The sequence below is a fragment of the Neomonachus schauinslandi genome, chromosome 4 (assembly GCF_002201575.2).
Source record: "Neomonachus schauinslandi chromosome 4, ASM220157v2, whole genome shotgun sequence".
Classification (NCBI taxonomy): domain Eukaryota; kingdom Metazoa; phylum Chordata; class Mammalia; order Carnivora; family Phocidae; genus Neomonachus; species Neomonachus schauinslandi.
The window spans coordinates 7,992,871-8,013,623 of record NC_058406.1 but is presented as its reverse complement, the minus strand read 5'-3'; the positions used below and the strand labels follow the sequence as shown (position 1 = coordinate 8,013,623).

General features: G+C 44.9%; 1 protein-coding gene across 4 annotated transcripts in view; it reads left to right on the top strand.

Moving 5' to 3' along the window:
- MTOR (mechanistic target of rapamycin kinase) overlaps positions 1 to 20,753 on the top strand; it is a 124,478-nt gene that overhangs the window by 30,775 nt on the left and 72,950 nt on the right. For all 4 annotated transcript variants that reach the window (XM_021684043.2, XM_021684040.1, XM_021684042.2 and 1 more), the window contains exons 20-28: positions 6,984 to 7,070; positions 9,647 to 9,814; positions 10,305 to 10,417; positions 10,732 to 10,894; positions 12,022 to 12,114; positions 12,810 to 12,956; positions 17,066 to 17,208; positions 19,814 to 19,976; positions 20,108 to 20,253. In XM_021684043.2, the coding sequence (XP_021539718.1) occupies positions 6,984 to 7,070; positions 9,647 to 9,814; positions 10,305 to 10,417; positions 10,732 to 10,894; positions 12,022 to 12,114; positions 12,810 to 12,956; positions 17,066 to 17,208; positions 19,814 to 19,976; positions 20,108 to 20,253 (1,223 nt within the window). The remainder of the gene's footprint in view (positions 1 to 6,983; positions 7,071 to 9,646; positions 9,815 to 10,304; positions 10,418 to 10,731; positions 10,895 to 12,021; positions 12,115 to 12,809; positions 12,957 to 17,065; positions 17,209 to 19,813; positions 19,977 to 20,107; positions 20,254 to 20,753) is intronic.

The window sequence follows — 20,753 nt, the reverse complement described above, 5'->3', positions numbered from 1 at the left end:
TATATATATATATATATATATATATTTTTTTTTTTTTTTTTTTTAACTACAGGTTCCAAGATGCATTTAGTTTTTCTGTTTCTTCTTAAAACAGTTTTGGTCACATTTTTCTAAGAAATTATTCATTTTTTAAAAAGATTTTATTTATTTATTTGAGAGGGAGAGCAAGCATGAGCAGGGGCAGAGGGAGAGGGAGAAGCAGGCTCCCCACCGAGCCGGGAACCCAATGTGGTGCTCGATCCCACAACCCCAGGATCATGACCTGAGCCGAAAGCAGATGCTTAACCAACTGAGCCACCCAGGCATCCCTAAGAAATTATTCATTTTATTTACTTTATGCCTATAGATTTGCCTTTTCAGGACATTTCATAGAGTTAGAACCATATGTGGTTTTTTTGTGTCTAGCTTGTTTCATTTAACATAATAATACTTTTGGGGTTCATCATGGATCAGTAGTTCATTCCTTCTTCATAGCTGAATAATAATTTAGTGTCATTATTGCTTAGAGATAAGTGTTTTTAATGTTTCCTATGATTTCTGTTTTCACCATTGAGTTATTTAGAAGTGGATATTTTAATTTGCAGATTTATGGGGTTTCAAATTTCTTTTTTGGATATCTGTTTCTAACTTAATTGCATTGGGTTTATGATTCTTTGATGTTTGCTGAAACTGCCTTAATAGTCGAATGCTTGATCCATTTTGATGTTTCCTCTGTGCTTGGGAATAGTGGGTATTTGCTGATGTTATGCGCAAAGTTCCATGTATGTCATTAGATTTGAACTTAATACTTACTGTGTTCAAATTTTTTGTATTTTTATTAATTTTTTGTTTGCTTCATCTGTTACTGAGAGAAGTGAGATAATCTCCCCTTACAGTGGTGGATTTATTAATTTCTCACAGTTTAGTCAGTTCTGTTTTATATATTTGGGGGGGATATGTGATATATCTAATTCTCTTTCTATCTGTTCTCCTTTTTCCCCCACTTTTTTTTTCATGCCATTTGTTTGTGGAAGAAAGCAGGTCATTTGTCCTATAGAATTTCCCATTCTGGATTTGGCTGATTGTATCTTCAAGATATCTTAAATTCTTGTAAACTGATTAGATTTAGAGTCGATTAAATTCAGCTTCCTTCTTTTGGCAAGACATACTTCATAGGCAGTCCTAAATACTTCAAATACTAACAACAGTTAGTAAGCAAATCTTTTCTAAATCATCCCAATTTCTAGTGATGTTAAGGTTAATCAGTGGGCTCACGTACTGTGATCCTTTGTTCCCTGTCAGCCTTTCTCCTAATCATTTTAGTGTTCATTGAAGATTGTTTTCTAGAATGATTATTTAGTTAGCAACTGGAAAGCTGTGATTTTCTAATTATATTATTCCTAGATTTATTAGTTAGTGATCATCTATAAAGAACTTTATGTTGTCAACTATTCATTCAGTTAATTTGAAGTATAGTTCATACAGGGAGGGAAGAATAAATGCATGATTCTTTACTTTTATTTATCAGTTTTTCAGAGTAATGAATCAAGTCCCTTGCAACTTCTCAAAGGTGACTCAGGCACTACCCCACAACCCCTACTGTTTTTGGAGTATCATTATCAACTCATGGAGCTATATATAGTATTTTTATTCATTGAAGGCACTGTTCTTTCTCATGATCTAATTATCCTAATCAGCCTGGCTGTTGTGTTCTTTTTATATTGGCCAGTGGTCTTAGTCTTTGATTGTTTTTTTGCTTTCTGGCAAAAAAAAAAAAAAAAAGCTATTCTGAGCTTATCAACTACATTTCACTCAAGCCTGGGCATGGCCACTTCCAAGGAGTTATGGTTTCTTTAAGTGAGAAATGGTACTTAGAGACTGCAGTTGGTGTGCTGGGGTGCTCATTGCTATTGGCATACCGTTGTTTCTTGGCCATTTCAGTGAACGGAAATAGAAATAAGTAATTTTTAGAAAGAGGAAACACAAGTCATGAAGTAATACAGATTTTCCAATGCAAATTTAAGATTTAAGAGTTTTTACTTTGATTTTTTTTTTAATGGTTTAATAACCAAGGTTTAATATTTACTTTGATTTTATACTTGTTTCTCACACTGAAAAACTCGTTACTTGGTTCTGACATTTCTACAATTACGTGCTTTATCTTGCAGAATACATTCTTGCATGTATCTTTTATACATATAAATGGTAAATGACCAGTATTAGTAATAACGGTAAGGTTACTGAATGCAATTCAAGGTTTTTTATGATTTTTTTTTTTTCCTCGTTCTTAGGCTGTGTCCTTTCGGGGATAAACACCAAAATACTGTGTTTAAAGTTGCTTGAAATTCATCTTTGAGTGATTGTGCAACCAACTTGATTTATAATTAAATTTGTTTCTGTTTATTTTCAGTTTTTAGAAATTGAGGTTTTCCTAATTTGAGTTTTATTCTAATTATGTAAGACATTAACACAGTTCCAGAGCCGAAACTATAAAATATGTTCAGTGAAGTCTAGCTTCTCTCCCCGTCCGTATTACCCTGTTTCTTCCTATAGCGTTTCCTATTGCTGCTATAACAAATTCCCCACCAACATCATGATTTCAAACAGCACTGATTTATCATGTTACAGCTCTGTAGGTCATAAGTCTGACAGAGGTCATGCTGAACCAAAATTAGGGTGCTGTTGAGGCACGTTCCTTTCTGGAGGCTCTAGGGGACAGTCCATCTCCCTTGTTTCTGGCTTCTACGGCTGCCCACATTCCTTGGCCCTCTTTCTCTGCCTTCAGAGTCAGCAACATTGCGTCTCTCTGACCCTTCTTTTGCTGCCAGATCCTTCTCTCTGCCCACTGCCAGCCAAGGTTCTCTGCTTTTAAGGAAGAATCTCCACACATCAAAGTCCCGAACCTTAATCACATCTTCAGAAGTCCCCGTTGTCATGCAGGGTCATTTATTCGTGGGATCTAGGGATTAGGGCACAGACATCTTTGGCTTACCATTATTTTGCCTACCACACTTCCCCCCCTAAGGTAACTATTTGATCATTTTTCAGTTTATGTTTTTGCTGTTTGTTTTTGAAAATGTGAGGAAATCCATATTCCCCCGCCTTCCTGCCACAGAAGAGAATATAATGGAAACTCTGCTGTGCGCCTGCTTCTTTTCACTGTCACGGTGGCACGTCGTGGGGGTCCTGCCGCTGCAGCACCAAGGCTGCGTGCACCCCTGTGAGGTGATGGCGCCCCGCTGCGTGCACGGTCCACAGCTGTTGAACCCGTCCTTGTGGGTGAACGTTTGCGTCTTTTCCATTCTTTCGATACTTAAAATAATCCTGTAATAAAAAGCCTTGTATGTACATCATTTTTACTTTTTTTTTGTACTTGATTGGCCTTGCTTTTCACATTTTTTTTTAATTTGTTTGTTTGGGGTTTTTTTTGTAATCTCTGTGGGGCTCGAACTCACAACCCCAAGATCAAGAGTCACACACACGGTCCTCTGACTGAGCCAGCCAGGCACCCCCTGATTTTTTCCACTCAGATCTTTGAGCTCTTTGGAATATATTCCCCTGTACAGGGTGAAGGATGGATTCATTTCATCCTTCTCACCCTTAGATTTTGCCTCACATACCTAACTTTAATACCTAATTTAAAAAATTAATCCATATCTCCATCTTTCTCCTGAATAACATACAAAACTTAGAGTGACTGCTCAGACTATCTCCTTCCCTCTTATGTAGTATCACTTTTTTTTTTCTGCCGTCAAGCTAAACATCATCACTGTTTTATGCAGACATACTTGCCGTCCCGATTCTCCGTGTTCTGTCTCCCACCTTGGGGCTTCCTCCAGGATCATTATCCTTCTATTTCACCCTCTTTTTAAATCTTTATTTAGCTGAGGATACAATTCTGGGTTCTCCTGCAACTGTAGATATGATCCCATGCATTCTGATTTCTTTTGTTGTTGAGAAATCACGATTCCTTTTCACTTCACCTCACTTTTCTCAGTGGCTATTTCAGATCTTCTCATTGTGTTTGTTACCCCGAAGCTCCACTATTGTGTATCTAGGTACGGATTTCTTTCTCACATCCTGTTTGAAATTTGTGGACTTCCTGAATATGAGGATTCCACCCCTCTGTTTTTTCCTTCCAGAATTTGATTCACATGTAGAGTTCACTCTGTCCTTAATGTCTGTTAGTTTCTTGTCCGTATTTTTCAACTCTATCTCTTGGAGATCCATTCTGGATATTTCTTCACATCCCTTTTCTGTTCACTAATTCCTCAGCTGTGTCTTTTTGACCTGTCCTTGAGGTTTTAGTTTCAACCACATTTTTTTAGTATCTAAGTTATAGTAGGTTCTTTCAAATATGCTTAGTATTTTTGGGTGGTATCCTGTTCTTTGTTCATTTTTTAAAATCTCACATTTATTCCTTTAAGCATTTTAAACTGATTTTATATTTTTTATCCAATAATTCCAATATATATATAAAATCTGTGATGGGTCTGATCCTGCTATTTATTGTTTCTACTGAGTCACTCTGGCAGTGGTCTGTCTTTAGTGTCTTATACTTTTAGATCATGTATCCTATGCAGCTGGGCATTTCCTGGAGCAGTACTAGAAAATCTGCTCTCAAGTTGCATCTGTCTGAAGAGGATTTGTGTTTGCTTCTACCATGTGACCCAGGAGGACTTTAAGTTAATTTCTTGGCTTAAGAGTTTCTCAGTCCACACAGATAGTCAAAATAACCCCCTAAACTCATATGAGATTGACCTGAGATTACAAGCTCTTGGGAGAGACTTTTTCCTACCTAGACTCCACAGCAAGACTGACAAATGTCTTTGTCTCCTTTTGCCAGTGGACAGATTTGGGGGAAGTTGGGGGTCACCATTTCTCTTAATACATAGCCCTCTGAAGGTCTGGCTTTCTGTAAAAGGTTTTGGTTCTGATGACACAATAACAGTATTTGTTATTGTTTATCTTTAGGGTTTTCGTAGTAGGAGTATCTAACCCACCATGTTTTCAAGAACAAAATAATATATTCTTTTAATATACTAATGTCTCGGGGGGAAGAAAAGAGAAGAAAAGCTTATGGAAGAATCTAAGGGAGAAGAAATAGAGGGCGCTGCTGGGCTCCTTACTGTGAGGGAGGCACTTGCTGTGGGCATCTGTCCTGTGGCTCCTGCAGATGGCTTAGTACCACCGGGCTTCCCTATTACACCTAATGTGAAATGACAGCAGGGGTCAGGAGGCTCTGTCCTTTCGGTCTCATGGTTTTCCTGACCTCCCTGCCATCCCCAATGCCCTGCTTCTCTTCCAGCTTCTATTTTCTGCCTTCTTTCAGGTTTCACATAACAAAAATTTAGCTAAAGAAACCATTAATCTTAGCGTCTCACATCCCTTAATCTCTGGAATGTCCTTTTATAGAGACCATTTCACAAAAAGGGCCAGCAGCGATTTGATGAGGAGGCTCCCGAGCGGTAGGTAGGGGTGGCTGTCCTGAGTTGAGTCGAACCTGTGCCATGTGGTGGGCAGGTTTGAACCACCTTAGAATCCATTGGTGTCCTTGTCATTGGAGAAGGCATCCACACTCCCTTGGGGCCCAAGCCTGTATGTCCTGTGAGTCTCACCTCTTCAGGTAGTGAGTCCGTAAGTCTGTTCCTCGCTATTTGAAACAACACTTTTTCACTTTTTATTTTTAATCCTAACTTGCCCAAGTTTCCAAATGCAGATAAGAGTGAAAACATGTCTGTGAATTGTGTAAGACTGATGAGTCATAGACCTGTACCCCTGAAATAATAATATATGTTAATAAAAAAACCAATAAATTTTTTAAAAAGTGAAAATATGTATGTTCATTATGCTAAATTGTCTTATTAATAGGAGGAGGCAGAGGCATAGAGAGCTAGAAGAATCTTTCGGGGAGGGGAGTTTAGAATATGATTTGCTATTGCATATTGACATGTAGCACTATCTGAAGATCACTACAAAATAAAAACCATACCCTAAAGACATCTTTAGCCAGGAAAGTAGCTGGATTGCCTTTACCCAAGCCTTTTTATTCCCACCTTGTTTTAGTGGATGGCATCCCTTCTTACAGCTGCACCGTATCAACCTGAACAGAATCTCCTTATCCCTTCTCTCCCCCAGGTTGCTTACTGTTTTTTAAATTTTTTTTTAAAGATTTTATTTATTTATTTGATAGAGAGATAGAGAGCACAAGTAGGCAGAGAGGCAGACAGAGGGAGAGGGAGAGGCAGGCTCTCCACTGAGCAGGGAGCCGGATACGGGGCTCAATCCCAGGGCCCTGAGATCATGACCTGAGCCGAAGGCAGATGCTTAACAACTGAGCCACCCAGGCATCCCTGTTTACTGCTTTGGGGCACGGTTTCTCAGAGATAAACAGTTACCTCATGAATTAAGGTCTGATTAAGTGAGTTAATTACTACACATGAACCACAATACCCGTAATAGTTAGCCGTATTTATTTTAGAAAGTAAGTGGTAGTGAATTAGAACTGAAGAGACAAAAGATACATTTACAGGTGATTAAAAATTTCATGTCCATTTTTAAGTCTTTAGTCACTCCGCGAATCCTTCAGTGATAGCTGGTGTTCATGGAGCACTTCACGGTATTCACATCTGGTGCTAGTGCTTTCCATGTGTTCTCCCATTTAACTTAAAGTAAGCCCTGCAGACAAGTACTGTTACCTGCATCTTCTCCCTGAGAGGCTGGGCGCAGAGAGGTTAAATGAAGGTCATAGAGCCAAGAGGTAGCATCGAGGCTCAGGACAGCCAGTCTGGCCCCAAAGCCTGGCTCGCCTGGCTGGGGTGTAAAGCTACTGAGAGTTGTTTTTAGCCCCCAGCACAATCACCGCCAAAGGCTTTCAATTGGGTTTTTTTAGACTTACACTCAGTAGATGGATGGTGTGTTCGTTTGTTCCCACGGACTTAGGGTAACCCTGGGAGCTCTCCGTCCTTCCTGATGCCAACTTGCTGACCTCTTCTCCATTCCAGTTCCTGTTCCAGCAGCTGGGAATGTTGGTGTCCTTTGTGAAGAGCCACATCCGACCTTATATGGATGAAATAGTCACCCTCATGAGAGTGAGTAGAAGTTAGTGCTTTGGCCGGTTCATCAGTGTTTGGGTCAAGGAACATTCAGAGGCAGGTTTGGAGAGCGCGGACATTTTTGTCACGGGTCTTCATAGAGCTGTTACAACAGGAGTGTAAAACGCAGGGCAGGGTGCCCCGGTGGGTGATGTCAGAGGAAGGGGGCTGCTCCCGCAGGCTCCGGCCCCTCAGTACGAGCTGTGAAGTTGGAGGAAGAATCCTGAAGTCCTTGTTCTGCCAGAAATAGACTCGTGAGTTCTCTGCCTCACACACAACAAAGCAATTTCACTTTAATATCACAACAGTGCTTTACTGTTCCCACGAAAGCCCTCCTTCTTACGGCCCATAAAACCACGGCCTTAAGAGCGGTTTGGGGATTGGGTTTCGGTAGTGCTATTAAATAAGATGAACTCCTGTCAGGCACTGAGGAAGAAGGCGAGGCTTTTCCCCACCGCCTTTAAGAACATAAATGCCACCTTCTGGCTACAGCAGCACCTGAGGAAAGGCTCCCGTCCCAGATTTTATAACGTGCTTTAAGTAGGTGCGGAGGACTCCCCTTCGGCGGCAGTATCGTTTTTCTGTTTAAGGGGGAAGCCTGCTTCCTGCTGTTCTGTATCATTTAAATGTCTGTTGGGAAGCTTGCTTTGCAGAGATAGCTGTGCCCTCAAAGAATGGGAAGACAATTCTTCACTGATTTCTGCTCCTCTCTGCCAGCCCTTTGTAGTTAGCTTGGAGGAAGCAACAGGACGAAAATCAAAGTGGCTGACTTCAAAACTGGGACTTCCCTGAAACTGGGTCTCAGAACTGAAAAACTCCTGTCTGTACAAATAATGAAAACCGCTTGCTTGCTCCCCAACTCCTGCGGCAGAGGCCTCTGGACAAGGAAGTTGAGCAGAGTGCTGGAGAGCTGATGGACTGCCTGGGGGAGGGGCCCAGCAGGCAGCGGTGTACTTGTGGTTGGAAGCAGAACTAATCAGAGACTTAGTCCCCCCAAAAGACTTAGGACCAAAACACAGAAGTTTGAGGCAGGGAGCTTCATACTCGCAAAATGCAGCTTTCATTTCCTCCAAGATGGGTAAGGTGCACCAGGGGCTCTTCCTTTGACTGCTGACCCTGGGCATTTTAATGAGTGCCCCTGAGCCTGGGATGAGGACAGTCTCTTAACAATGATCCCTGGGCAGGCTACCTGGCTTCTTTGAGGGAGAGAAGCCGCTGTAAGAAGCCAACAGTAATACAGTGGAGAGCTAGGTGGGTTTTCTCTAAAGAAGGCAGCGTGCGGGCCAAGTGAATGCACATCAGACCGACCATGGAGTTTATAAAATCAGAGATGTTTCTTTGGCAGAGGTTTTTATCTAGAGAAAATCGCTTTTTCAGAGAAAATACCTCTCTCTCCGAGCAGAGAGAAAGTTTTACCGGCATCTTTTAGTATGGTTTTTACTTTCTAGACTATTTTGATTTTTAAGACATTTTTTAGTAAAAATACTTTATGCTTCTGTAATGCTTTTCTTCTGAGGAGTTGTTTTTTTTTTTTTCCCATTGACTTTACTCTGAATTAGTTGAGGGCCCCAAAGTATGAATATGCATGTGTTGCCATCATTAGCAGGGCTAATCTATCATCATCAAGTCTCCTTCTCTGGAGGTTTCAAACAAGGGAGTAGGCAACTCTCTTTTTGAGTTGGTTTGAAATGACAGCTCTTCCTGGAGTCAGAAACTCGGACCAGTTTGGGGTACTGAGGCAGATTCTGTGGCCAACTGGCCAAGTTTTTACTTTAGTAACTTATGTGGAACATAACTATACAGGTGTAGAAAAAGTGCTTTTGTGGCATCATCCAGGCCTGAAAATGATTTGGAGCCAACGTCAGGTGCTGTCTAGATCTAGCAGTATTTAGACTAGCAAAGTCTAAATCCAGGAAGGGCAAGAAACTTTGTTAAACTCTGGAATCATCTTCTGGTAGAGAGTGGCTGGTACCCAACGTAGAGAATCCACCGTGGGCGGCCTGAGAGCCCCTTGAGTAAAGTAAACCCACTCATTCATTCACTCTGTAAACGTGTTCGGGTGGCTGGACAATGCCAGATGCTGTGCTAGGTCCTAGGGAGACAGAGGTGGCTCAAAGGGGTTTCTTGCCCGTAACTAGTTTACAGTCTAGCAGAGAGAAGGTGGCAAAGAAAATGAAGTTACTACAGGTACTAGAAAAGAGGGGGGCAGAGGGACCCAAAGTGTGTAATGGAAGGAGAACAGGAAAGCCTTCGTGGAAGTGAGGCTTGAGCCGGGTCTAGAAACACAGGGCTTAGCTGAGCAAAAGGTGGAGTTCTAGGCAGAGCGCAGCACAAGCAAAGCACAGAGGAACAAAGGAGCCTGGTGCATTTGGGGAAATGCGGTTTAATTTGTTCACTGTAACTGTGACCTAGGATACAAAGAGGCCTGGGGAGAGGAGGCTGGGGAGGGAGTCTCTCTTGGGGCAGACTGTGCTCACTACAGTTTTGCTTCTTTTGGTCCGTCTCAGTTCCTTGATTCCTAGTTCAGGAGAAGAGCACCTGGCTTTGCTTCTCTCTCTCTTCTCTCTTTATAGGAATTCTGGGTCATGAACACCTCGATCCAGAGCACGATCATCCTTCTCATTGAGCAGATTGTGGTAGCTCTTGGGGGTGAATTTAAGCTCTACCTGCCCCAGCTGATCCCACACATGCTACGTGTCTTCATGCATGACAACAGCCCAGGCCGCATCGTCTCCATCAAGGTGAGTCCAGAAAGGTGTCCTCTAGAGAGATTCCCAGCATCCGTCAGAGTCCAGGGATGATCAACTAAGAGGCAAGACCCTGGTCTGAGTGACAGGATGGTGCTTGATCCACAAGATCGAGTCCAAAGAATGCTAATACCCGATGTGTGCAGTTGACAGGATGTTTACAATCCTCTCTTGATTGGACTTGTGTTTTCTCTCTTTTATTGGATTATTCTTGGTAAACGTTTTATCCCGGACCCGTTCTCCTATTATCTAGCAACTGATTCTTTATCCATTGAAATAAGCTCAGAGAAAGCAAAATAATACACAAGCAAAATAAAATGGGGGAGAGGGGGAAGGCTACTGAAAGAATGTAGCTCAAGGCCACTTACTGAAGGCTTTTCAAGAGTCCCCACAGAATTCGGAATTACCCACACCCTTGCCCCGCTCTGCATGCTTGGTACCTGCCTTTATTTGTTCATCACCGGGCATTTGCTCTCTTTTGCAGCTATTGGCTGCCATCCAGCTGTTTGGCGCCAACCTGGATGACTATCTGCATTTGTTGTTGCCCCCTATCGTGAAGCTGTTTGATGCCCCGGAAGTTCCACTGCCGTCTCGGAAGTAAGAACTTGCACTTTGGGACTAAGCAGCCATCGAGCTTTTCATGTTTGGTTAAAAATGTCCTTTTCTTAAGTTCCCATGCCATCTTTCCATTTTTTTGTTACCTCAGCTCTCTTTATTTTAGTCCAGAAATGCCCCAGGCTTCTGGAAATCTTAACCATCCCTATCCCACTGGGACTTATGTTGGATCCATGTCACCCGAGGTACCTCCGAGGCCGTGCCTTCCCATTTGGTGCTGATAAGATAACCCTCAGCCACTTCTCGTACTTTGGGGCCATGTGTTAACAATTACCGTATGTCCGTGATTGTTGTAGGGCAGCGTTAGAGACTGTGGACCGCCTGACGGAGTCCCTGGACTTCACTGACTACGCCTCCCGGATCATTCATCCAATTGTTCGAACGCTGGACCAGAGCCCGGAACTGCGTCCCACAGCCATGGACACGTTGTCTTCGCTGGTCTTCCAACTGGGGAAGAAGGTGAGGCAGGAGTCCTGAACAGACGTGCTCTTCTGCCTGGCTTGGGGAAGATGCCTTTTGTTTGTGAACATCTCTATTTGCTAGTCTGTAGCTCTCAACTACCTTCAAAGAACTAGGAATTATTTGCTTTTTTTTGTCCTTCATTTATTTAGCAAATATTTCTCGAGCCATCTCTGTGCACTAAATGCTGTTCTGGGATAACACAGTAAACAGAATGGTGTCCTTGTTCTCATGGAGCTTACATTCCAGTGAGGCAAAGCTAATAAACAGTCTGTCTCATAAGAGTGTAGAGTGAGTGGGGAGAGCCGCTGTTTGTTTAGGGTGGACAGTGAAGACCTCTGATAAATTGATGTCTGACCAGAGACCCAAATAAAGGTCTGCGCCCAGAGAGTTAGATGCTGGCAGAAGGAGTAGCAAATACAAAGGTGTGAGGAGGCAGCACGTTTGAAAGGTCCAAGGAACAGCAGGAAAGCAGTGTGGCTTCAGAGGAGGGTGCTGGGGGGTGAGGGGGAAGGCTTGGAGTTCAGGTCGTAGAGATAAGGCGGGGCTGGGATGGGGCATAGAGACCAGGTGCCGTAGGCCAGTGGTTCTCAGATGTCCCTGGACAGTATCTGCATAGCTGGGAACCTGTTAGAAATGTAGATTCTTGGGCCTGTGCCCAGCCCTGAACCAGAAGCTGGCTGTGGAGCCCAGCAATCTCCGGTTTCATAAACCCTCCAGATGATTCTGATGCCCACAGAAATTTGCACATCACTGCTGTGAGCCATTATAAATACTTGGGCTTTTACTCTGAGCAAGACTAGAAGACTTTGGAGGATCTTGATCACAGGAATACTGTGGTCTGACCTGGTGACTCACAGTGCTGTTTGGAAGAACAGACCAGGCCAAGGGTAGGAGCAGAGAGAGCAGTCAAAGGCCATCACAGTAACCCAGACGGAAGGGCATAGGGACTAGGATTGTAGCAGGGTGTGTGTGTGTGTGTGTGTGTGTGTGTGTGTGAGTGTGTGAGAGACAGACAGACAGACAGACAAGTAGCTGATTCTTCTGAGTAACACAGAGCCACCCCAAACTCAGGGAAACCCTCTCTGCAGAGTAACGTTTCTGACCTCTTCCCTCTCCTTCGACAGTACCAAATTTTCATTCCAATGGTGAATAAAGTCCTGGTGCGACACCGAATCAACCATCAGCGCTATGATGTCCTTATCTGCAGAATTGTCAAGGTGAACTGCGCTTGGTTTCTGTCCCAAAGTCCCCCGTTGACTCTCCTCATGGGTCTGGGAGCACATCTGGCTTTATAGTCCTAAACTAGTGATGGGCAAACAGTTTCTGTAAAGATAGCAGGTTTTTCTCAGCTCTGTAGGCGATGTGGGCTCTGAGGCAGTGACTGGGCCCTGCTGCCCGAGGCCGGAAAGCAGCCGCCTGCTCGTGGAAGAGCGTGAGCCTGGCCGCCTGCCTATGCGCTTCCACTAAGGGACGCCAAGGTGTGCTTCTTGAATAGCTTGCATGTGCTACAAAATAGTCATCCTCCTTTGATTTTTTTTTTCTCCAGTCATTTGAAAATATAGAAACCCTTCTTGGCTTCTGGGCCACACAAAGCCAGGCAGCGGGCTGTTTGCCCCCCCCAGCTCATAGCACTTGGTCCCTTGGATCACTGCTCACAGTTTTAGCTTTGCCAGCTGTGTGCTCATGCTATGGAGTCAGTGCTGTCACTGACCGCAAGTGACCAGCAAAGATGGGTCTGCAGTGGGCAGTGTAGCCCACCCGTGGTTCATTTTGTCCATGCATATAACTTTTTCCTTCTTGTTGACATCCTGACTTTTCCAGAAGATGCGACCTTCGCACGGTTTAAGGGTGTTTTCTAACCTGGGAGGACCTAGCGGAGTTGCAGGGTTTTTCTGTAAATCTCTGGTTGCAGGGATACACTCTTGCTGATGAAGAAGAAGACCCTTTGATTTACCAGCATCGAATGCTGAGGAGTGGCCAAGGAGACGCATTGGCTAGTGGGCCAGTAGAAACAGGACCCATGAAGAAACTGCATGTCAGCACCATCAACCTCCAAAAGGCAAGTCCATGGTTTCCGGGGGCGGGCGGGTTGTAAAGGAGAGCCCTGCTCTTCTCTCTTGTTCAGAACTCTTAGCTCTTGCTACCATCAGTTTAAAACAACCACAGACCAGCCCAAGCATTTTTCTGAAACTCTAGATACCATGAGCTTAGGTCATTTCGTCTTTTTCCAGGTGTCCAAATTACACATTTTTAAAAATAAAGGTTAAGTGTAGAACAAAGTTCTAAGCTTCCTTGGAGCTTTAATAGTAGAATCCTTTGTTGCAAATAACATTCTTATTTTTTACATGAGTGGAACAAAACCAGTGAGTCCCCTAATTAGCACTGAGACTGATGCCAGCTCTTGAAAGCAGTGCTTCTCAGACTGCTGAGACTCACAGGGCTTGCTGACTGCTGGGGGCTGGTGAGAATGCTTGTTGTGACGGGCAGTCCGAGGTCAGGCCTACATTCTGCATTTCTACCAAAGTCCTAGGTAATGCCCATGCTACTGGTCCAGGGACCACACTTTGAGTAGCAAGCTTTTAGATCTTTGCAGATAAGTACTGAGTTCTCTCTGCTGACACAAAAGCCTGGGATATAACCAGCTTCCCACCACGTATGCCACCAGCCATCCATTTAAAAACAGGTAGTTTCAAAGCATCGCTGGTAGATCTGAGCGGAATAATCGTAGTTCTGTCACTGACTTTTAAATAAATATACCAGGTTGCTTATTTCCCACATTTCGCATTATTGTCAGTGCTCCTGGTGACTGTGAGCAGCTCCGTGTTTAGAGTTCCACGTGGTGGTAGTCTTCCTTTCTTAGCGGTTGGCCCACAGCAGCTGCACTTCAAGAATAGCCGTGGACCGAGGTAGAGAACTGGGCAGAACTTGTTTTCTTCTTTTGGCCAAGCCCATAAAGATTTGAACACAGACCTGTGAGTGTGTGTGTTCACACACAGCCGGGGAACACCGGGGCTCATCACTGACTGTTGAGCCAGCCTTCACCCGCACAGGTAGCTTTTGTAAAGTGGCCGCCGCCGAGAAGGGTTGGGTGATTTACGAGGGAAGCGGTGAAAGACCCCTGGGGCAGGGGTAATGCTGCTTTCCCTCCGTGGAGCGTGCCAGCGCTAGTCCAAGACTGCAGGAGAAGGAGAGGGCCGCCAGGCACCCAGCATCCCCAGGCCGCCATTGAGGCCACTCTGCTGACACCTCACCTTTCAGGGAGGGGCCGGGCAGAGAAGCCGGACACACATTTCCACCCAGATGTTTTCCGCCTGCCTGGGTTCAGAATGTCCTTCTAACCAGGCAGCTGTCCACCCTCTTAGAGCCATGTCCTGACTATTTTAGGAAACTCCCCTGTAGTCTGGGTTGCTTCCAGGAAGATTTGCTTTCTACCCAGGACTTAGAAAAAGAAGCGTGACCTTTGTCAAACAGAAAAAATAAAGAGTCTCTAGTGTATCTCACCTGAGAGAACAGATCCAGTCCAGGAACCCTACGCAGGATCTCCAGCGCTGACCCTCAGCCCATTTGTGCCTCCACATACTTGTGCGCAGGGCACTCGGGGTCGGTGCCGTGACCGGTCGGACCCGCTTTCCGAGTAACCGCGCGCCACCTCGGTCATCTTTCTGCTGCCTATGCTAACAGGGGAGTTACACGGGGCGGAAAACGTAGAAACCGTTCGTGTATACCTCCAGAGTGCCTGCCAGGATTTCCAGCAGCTTTCCTGTCCGAGGAGAAGCTATTTGGGCTTACCTTCTAAATGGATAAGCTGACGTTCCGTCAGCCTGCGCCGGCCTCACTGGAGGAGGCGGTCAGCTGTGGCTGCTGGCGGAAGGCGGCTGGTTCGTGTTGACACAGTTACCACAGGACCCAGAGAAGCGAGCATGGATTAGGTTTTAAATGAAAGAACAGCAAGGAAGGGCCACATGGAGGACTTAGCCTATTTGATAGATCGTGCAGTTGTCCATGAAGCTAAGGTTTCCAGAGACTTCTTTGCGACCATTTCTCAAACGGTGACAGTAATGGCGCTGACAACTGCCAACGTCTGTGGAGTGCTTTCCGTGTGTCAGGCGCTGATGTGAGCACGTTGCGTATATTGACTCATTTACCCTTCGCCCTGTGAGTTAGGTGCTATCGTTACTGTCGGCAATTTGCAGAGATACGGATGTTGAGGCCCTGAAAGGTTGAGTGATTTGCCCAAAGTCAGCGAGTAAATGGTGGAGCCAGGGTTTGACCAAGGTAGCGTGACTGCAGAGCCCAGTCTCTTAGCCGCTTTGCTGAACTGTCTCCGCCTTACCCAGGCTCAGCCTCACATCGCTGGAGGGAAAAGACATTTTTGATCCTCCCTTGTGTATGTTCAACTTTGGAAGTGCCGTGCGTTACAGAGCAGCTATCCGGAGACCCTTTGTGTAGGGAGGAAGCCAGAGGCCTCTGCATAGAAAAGGACTTGCTGTTCCCATTTTGCTCAACAGAACAAACTTTAAAAGTCAAGTAACTAGTGTCACTCTTCCTACTGGCTCCTTGTATCGTCAGAATCATGCACATAATTTTTCAGTTTGTCCCTTAATGTCTCTATTTCAGTTTCTGACATAAAACAGTAGTTTATATGGTATCACTCATTTGTAACTCATCAGAAGCCACAGCAGATCTCCAGTTTATCCCAGGAAAGTGAGGGGTTGAGTCGTTGATGGTTAGTTAGGTGGTGTAGCACACGGGGATCTCTTCCACTCCCTGGACCACTTCCCTGGGGAACCTCTGCTCTAACTTGCTCAGTTTCCCTAGCTTAGGGAGTACACATGTCCTGCTGGAAAAATCTTTTAAGAATATATTTTAAGGGTTGCCTGGGTGGCTCAGTCATTAAGCGTCTGCCTTTGGCTCAGGTCATGATCCCAGGGTGCTGGGATCGAGCCCCGCATCGGGCTCTCTGCTCAGTGGGGAGCCTCCTTCTCCCTCTCACACTCCCCCTGCTTGTGTTCCGTCTCTCGCTGTGTCTCTCTCTGTCAAATAAATAAATAAAATCTTTAAAAAAAGAATATATTTTAAAAAGTTAGGGCTAGGCCAGCTCAAAGAGATGTTGTTTTGATAATAAGAGCAACTGTTTTTTGCTCATCTCTTCCAGCTGGGCTCATTAGATATTTTACCCCTTGATGCGGAAGACTGAGGCTCAGATGCAACCTACAAGTAATTTGCCCAGAGTGCTCCAGCTGCTGAGCGGTGGAGCCAGGATTCCAACTGGTATTCCTGACTTCACAGGAATAGGCACTCCCAGGAGCACTAACTTCGTGCCAAGCACTGGTATAAATCTGTGACACATATTAACTTAATCCTGAAAACACCCTAGGAGGTAGAACCATTATCCTCATTTTACAAGTGAGGAAACAGGCCCAAGAGAAGAGAAGTGACTTGCCCAAGGTCAGACAGCCAGTGAGTTAGATAAGAGTCATTTGAACTCAGGCCACTGAGCTCTAGAGTGCAGCTAGGGCCATGACACTGGCCTGCCCGTCTCCAGAGCCTGGGTCTTCCCATCCACCTCCCTCAGCTTCCCCTGGCCGAAACTCTTGATGCCTGGAGTGCTCAGAGTTTTGAGGAATGTTGGAGGGGATAAATCAGAAAGTAAAAATTAAATCTGTTAAACTCCTTTTGTCTCATTCCACCCCAGTGCCGTGTGCTCTGGGCTCTGGCTCGCCTGAGTGTAATGTGATTCACGGTGCTATGAACCTGACCATTTTCCCTCTCCCTGTGTTACCCTTTGCTGTTGAATGAGCCAATGTCCTAATGCAGAGCGTCCAGGGCCCGTCACACGCTGCAGGGGCCATTAGGCTTTGTTGAAGGCACCCTGCGTGTGACGGGCCCATCCATTCTGGGTCTGTAGAGCTTTCTGCTTTGCTGAGTCCAGCACAAATGATTTGTAAAACAGTCTTTTTCTATATCATGCTCAATTCCAGAAGTTGCTGCTTTTGTTTTATGGCTTCTAATTAAGTATTATTCTTTTGTATTTGTGCTCTGAGGGAATTTTGTCACGAGAGGTATGATTTTATAAATCAAAGACAGAATAATCATTAAATAGACGAGGGCTCCTTACAGTTGGCCCTGAAAGCTGATGGTTTTCCACTGTCACCTGGGGGATTACAGGCTTGGGGAGCTGCCAGAAGGGTCTCCAAAGATGACTGGTTGGAGTGGCTGAGGCGGCTGAGTCTGGAGCTCCTGAAGGACTCTTCATCACCTTCCCTGCGCTCGTGCTGGGCCCTGGCTCAGGCCTACAACCCGATGGCCAGGTACGTCCCCCGCTTCAGGATGGGATCAAGAGGATCAGCACAGAGAAGACAATATATAAGAATTCTTTATCGGCGATAATTATAAAAAGGGCTAGTATTTTTAATTTTGTCAACCTGTGGAGGAAAAAAAAAAAAGAAAAGGCAGGTTGAACAAGCTCATATTATAGGAAAAGCACCCATCTTAACCTTGCTAGCAGACCTTTCCTTAGATTTGGGTCCAAAATTTTAATTACAAAGTCATTTATAGCTCTGAAAAGAACTATGTAATGGTTTAATATAACTGCTTTCTAATAATAATGAACTCTAATTATTTACTGCTGAATTACAGATACCCCCCCAAACTTACTAGTCTGAAACAACAACAGTCATTTGTTTTGCTCATAAATCTGCAGTTTGGACATGACCTGTGGGGACAGCTCGTCTCTGCGTCAGTGTCAGTGGGGGTGTTTGTCCAGGGGCTGGAGGACCCACTTTGAGCGTGGCTCATTCACATGTCTGGCAGGTTGGGGCTTTCAAATGGGAACTGCCCTGGCTAGGGGCCTTGGTTCCTCTCCATGTGGGTTGTTCTGTGGGGTGCTTGGGCTTCCTCACAGAATACTGGCAGGTTTTCAAGAGTGAACATCCCCAAGGGAACGAGGCAGAAGTATATGGAATTTGTATGAGCTGGCCTTGGAAGTCACACAGTATCACTTCTCCCACACTCTTGTTCAAGGCAGTCACAGAAACCCACTCATATTCAAGGGAAGGTGATATGGATGCCATCTCATGATAGGAAGATTCTAGAAGAGCATGTGGAACAGGAGATATTGTTGCAGCCATCTCCAGGAAATAGAATTTGCCATAAAATAATACTGTTTTAAATAATAAATCTTAAGAAGCCTTTAAAGATTTGATTTATAATCTTTGCATATGGAAGGTTTACAGTATAATGTAAATGAATGAAATAGGGTACAAAACCTGTGGAATTGTGTGATTTCAACTGTTAAAAACACATCTGCATGGAAAAAGACTAGAAAGTAATAGAGCAGTGATTAAGTTGGAAGGTCTAAGGAGTAGTTATTTTCTTTGTTATTCTTTTTCCTGTTTTCCAAATTTGTCTACAATGGATGATTATTATTTATAATGAGGCATAAAGTGGTATTTTTTTATGCTTTAAAAATAGTTCCTAGAGGGCGCCTGGGTGGCTCAGTTGGTTAAGCGACTGCCTTCGGCTCAGGTCATGATCCTGGAGTCCCGGGATCGAGTCCCGCATTGGGCTCCCTGCTCAGCAGGGAGTCTGCTTCTCCCTCTGACTCTGCCCCCTCTCATGCTCTCTCTATCTCATTCTCTCTCTCAAATAAATAAATAAAATCTTTAAAAAAAATAAAAAATAAATAAAAATAGTTCCTAGGATTCCCCCGACTCCACAGTGTGCAGATTTCATATGCTCAGCTGATGTAGTATACCTCTCTTCTGCTCCAAGTCACTTCTGAGCACAATGTCATCCAAAAGAGACTTGTGATAGACATACACCTATGTGTTTATCCCCGTGGTGCCAAGTGTGCTCGTTTGGGATCCGGTGTGGCCTTGGATGTAGGTCAGAAAGTGTATTTTTTAATTTACACAGGACTTCTTTTGGTCTTCATGTTACCCTTTACATTTCAAATTTTGTGTTTTCCAGCAGATTCCAAAATTATATACATTGGTCTGAGTTAACCTTTTTCATATGTAATAGAAAGGATGTGTAGAGGCATCAAATGCTCAACCCATACATTATAAGCGTATCTTACAGTTTCCAACCCCCTTCCCCCAACATTCACCAAAAAAGAGGGGATGGGATTAAAGTTCAGATATTGGGCACAGCAAATATGCCAGTCCGTGTGATGCTTTAATGATTTAAAATAGTTGTAGTAATCTTAGAAATGGCACCTCTGGTTCCAGGTCTCCAGCAGTTACATTGGCTTGGAGGACCTTTTGAGAATTTATGGATTGGGTTTCTATCTTCTAACACTTCTAGTTTCTTAAGTTGGGTTGTTGTGTTTAAGACCATTCAACTAGGGGTTCTGGTTGTATTTTGAAAAGCAGTCACGGGCACTGCCTTTGCCTCTTCCAATCTTGCCTGAGAAGCATCCCAAGAATCCTTTGAAGATTATTCTATTCTCAATCTGTTCATGCCAGCTTCTGTGTTAGAAGTCCCCTTTCTGTTCATCCCTCCCGTGAAGAGAAAAGATGGGAAAACTGCCAAGAAATATGCCTGTGGAGACAGGTTATTTAGCTCTGCTCTTCTTTCTCCCCCCACGCCCTCACACGGCTTCCCGTGTAGCACAGTGTCTATACCCGAGCTGTAAAATCAGTAATCACTAGCCACGCGTGGTTGCATTAAGGTAATTACAATTAAATAAAACTTAAAATTCCATTCCTCGGTCACACTTAGCACGGTTCAAGTACTCAGTGGCTACCGTATTGGATAGGAAAGATAGACCATTTCCAGCAAGTTCTGTTGGACAGCACTGGTCTGTATGAGCAAAATCATTGATGCCAGGAGTAGATTGATAAGTGACTCTGTGGCACCAGCTGGAGGCACAGAGCATTTCCAACATCTTTTCCCACTGCTCTCTGCCTTCAGGGATCTTTTTAATGCCGCATTTGTGTCCTGCTGGTCTGAACTGAATGAAGACCAGCAGGATGAACTCATCAGAAGCATCGAGTTGGCCCTCACCTCGCAGGACATTGCCGAAGTCACGCAGACCCTCTTAAACTTGGCTGAATTCATGGAACACAGTGACAAGGTGAGACTTTGCCCCGTTGTCCAGATGGAGACTGACAGGAAACAGGTGGGAGGGGAGAAGCACCCAGGCAGCCTACTCCCGTTCATGCCCGGCCGCTGTTTTCCTATGCTGTGGGTTCTGCTCTGCCCTAGGGCCCCCTGCCATTGAGAGATGACAATGGCATTGTCCTGCTGGGTGAGAGGGCTGCCAAGTGCCGAGCATACGCCAAAGCACTACACTACAAAGAACTGGAGTTCCAGAAAGGTCCCACCCCCGCCATCCTAGAGTCTCTCATCAGGTAGGCTCTAAGCCCTTTTTAATTGCTGCCTTCATCTGAAATGACCTCTTTCCCCCCACTGCCTGCTGCCAAATCACTGGAGTCACGTGGAGACGTCTGCTCTGTGAAATCTGCCGTCGGGTCCAGGCCAACACGTTTAAATGAGATGCGGTTGCAGATGGCTCTTCCCCACTCTTGGAGCCGTAATTGGCATTTCTGTTGACCCTCAGCACACGGGCTCCCGTTGTTTTCCCACCTGTGCTGGCTTGTCCCGGTGGCATCAGCCCTGAAGCTGTTCTGAGGCAGCAGCAGCCTGGGGGCGATAGATGTTAACACCCAGGTTCGATCGCGCTCTCAGGTCAGAGTAGGACGTACTGGTTGCGGTGCCTCAGAGGCCACTGGGGTTTTATTGCCTGAGTCGTCGTCCTCTGGAGTTCTGCGAGTGTAGCAGGCAGAGCGAAGTCTGAGATTCAGTGATCTTTTCCCTGGCTTTGGCTGTGTTCTCTCCTCTCCTAAGATGA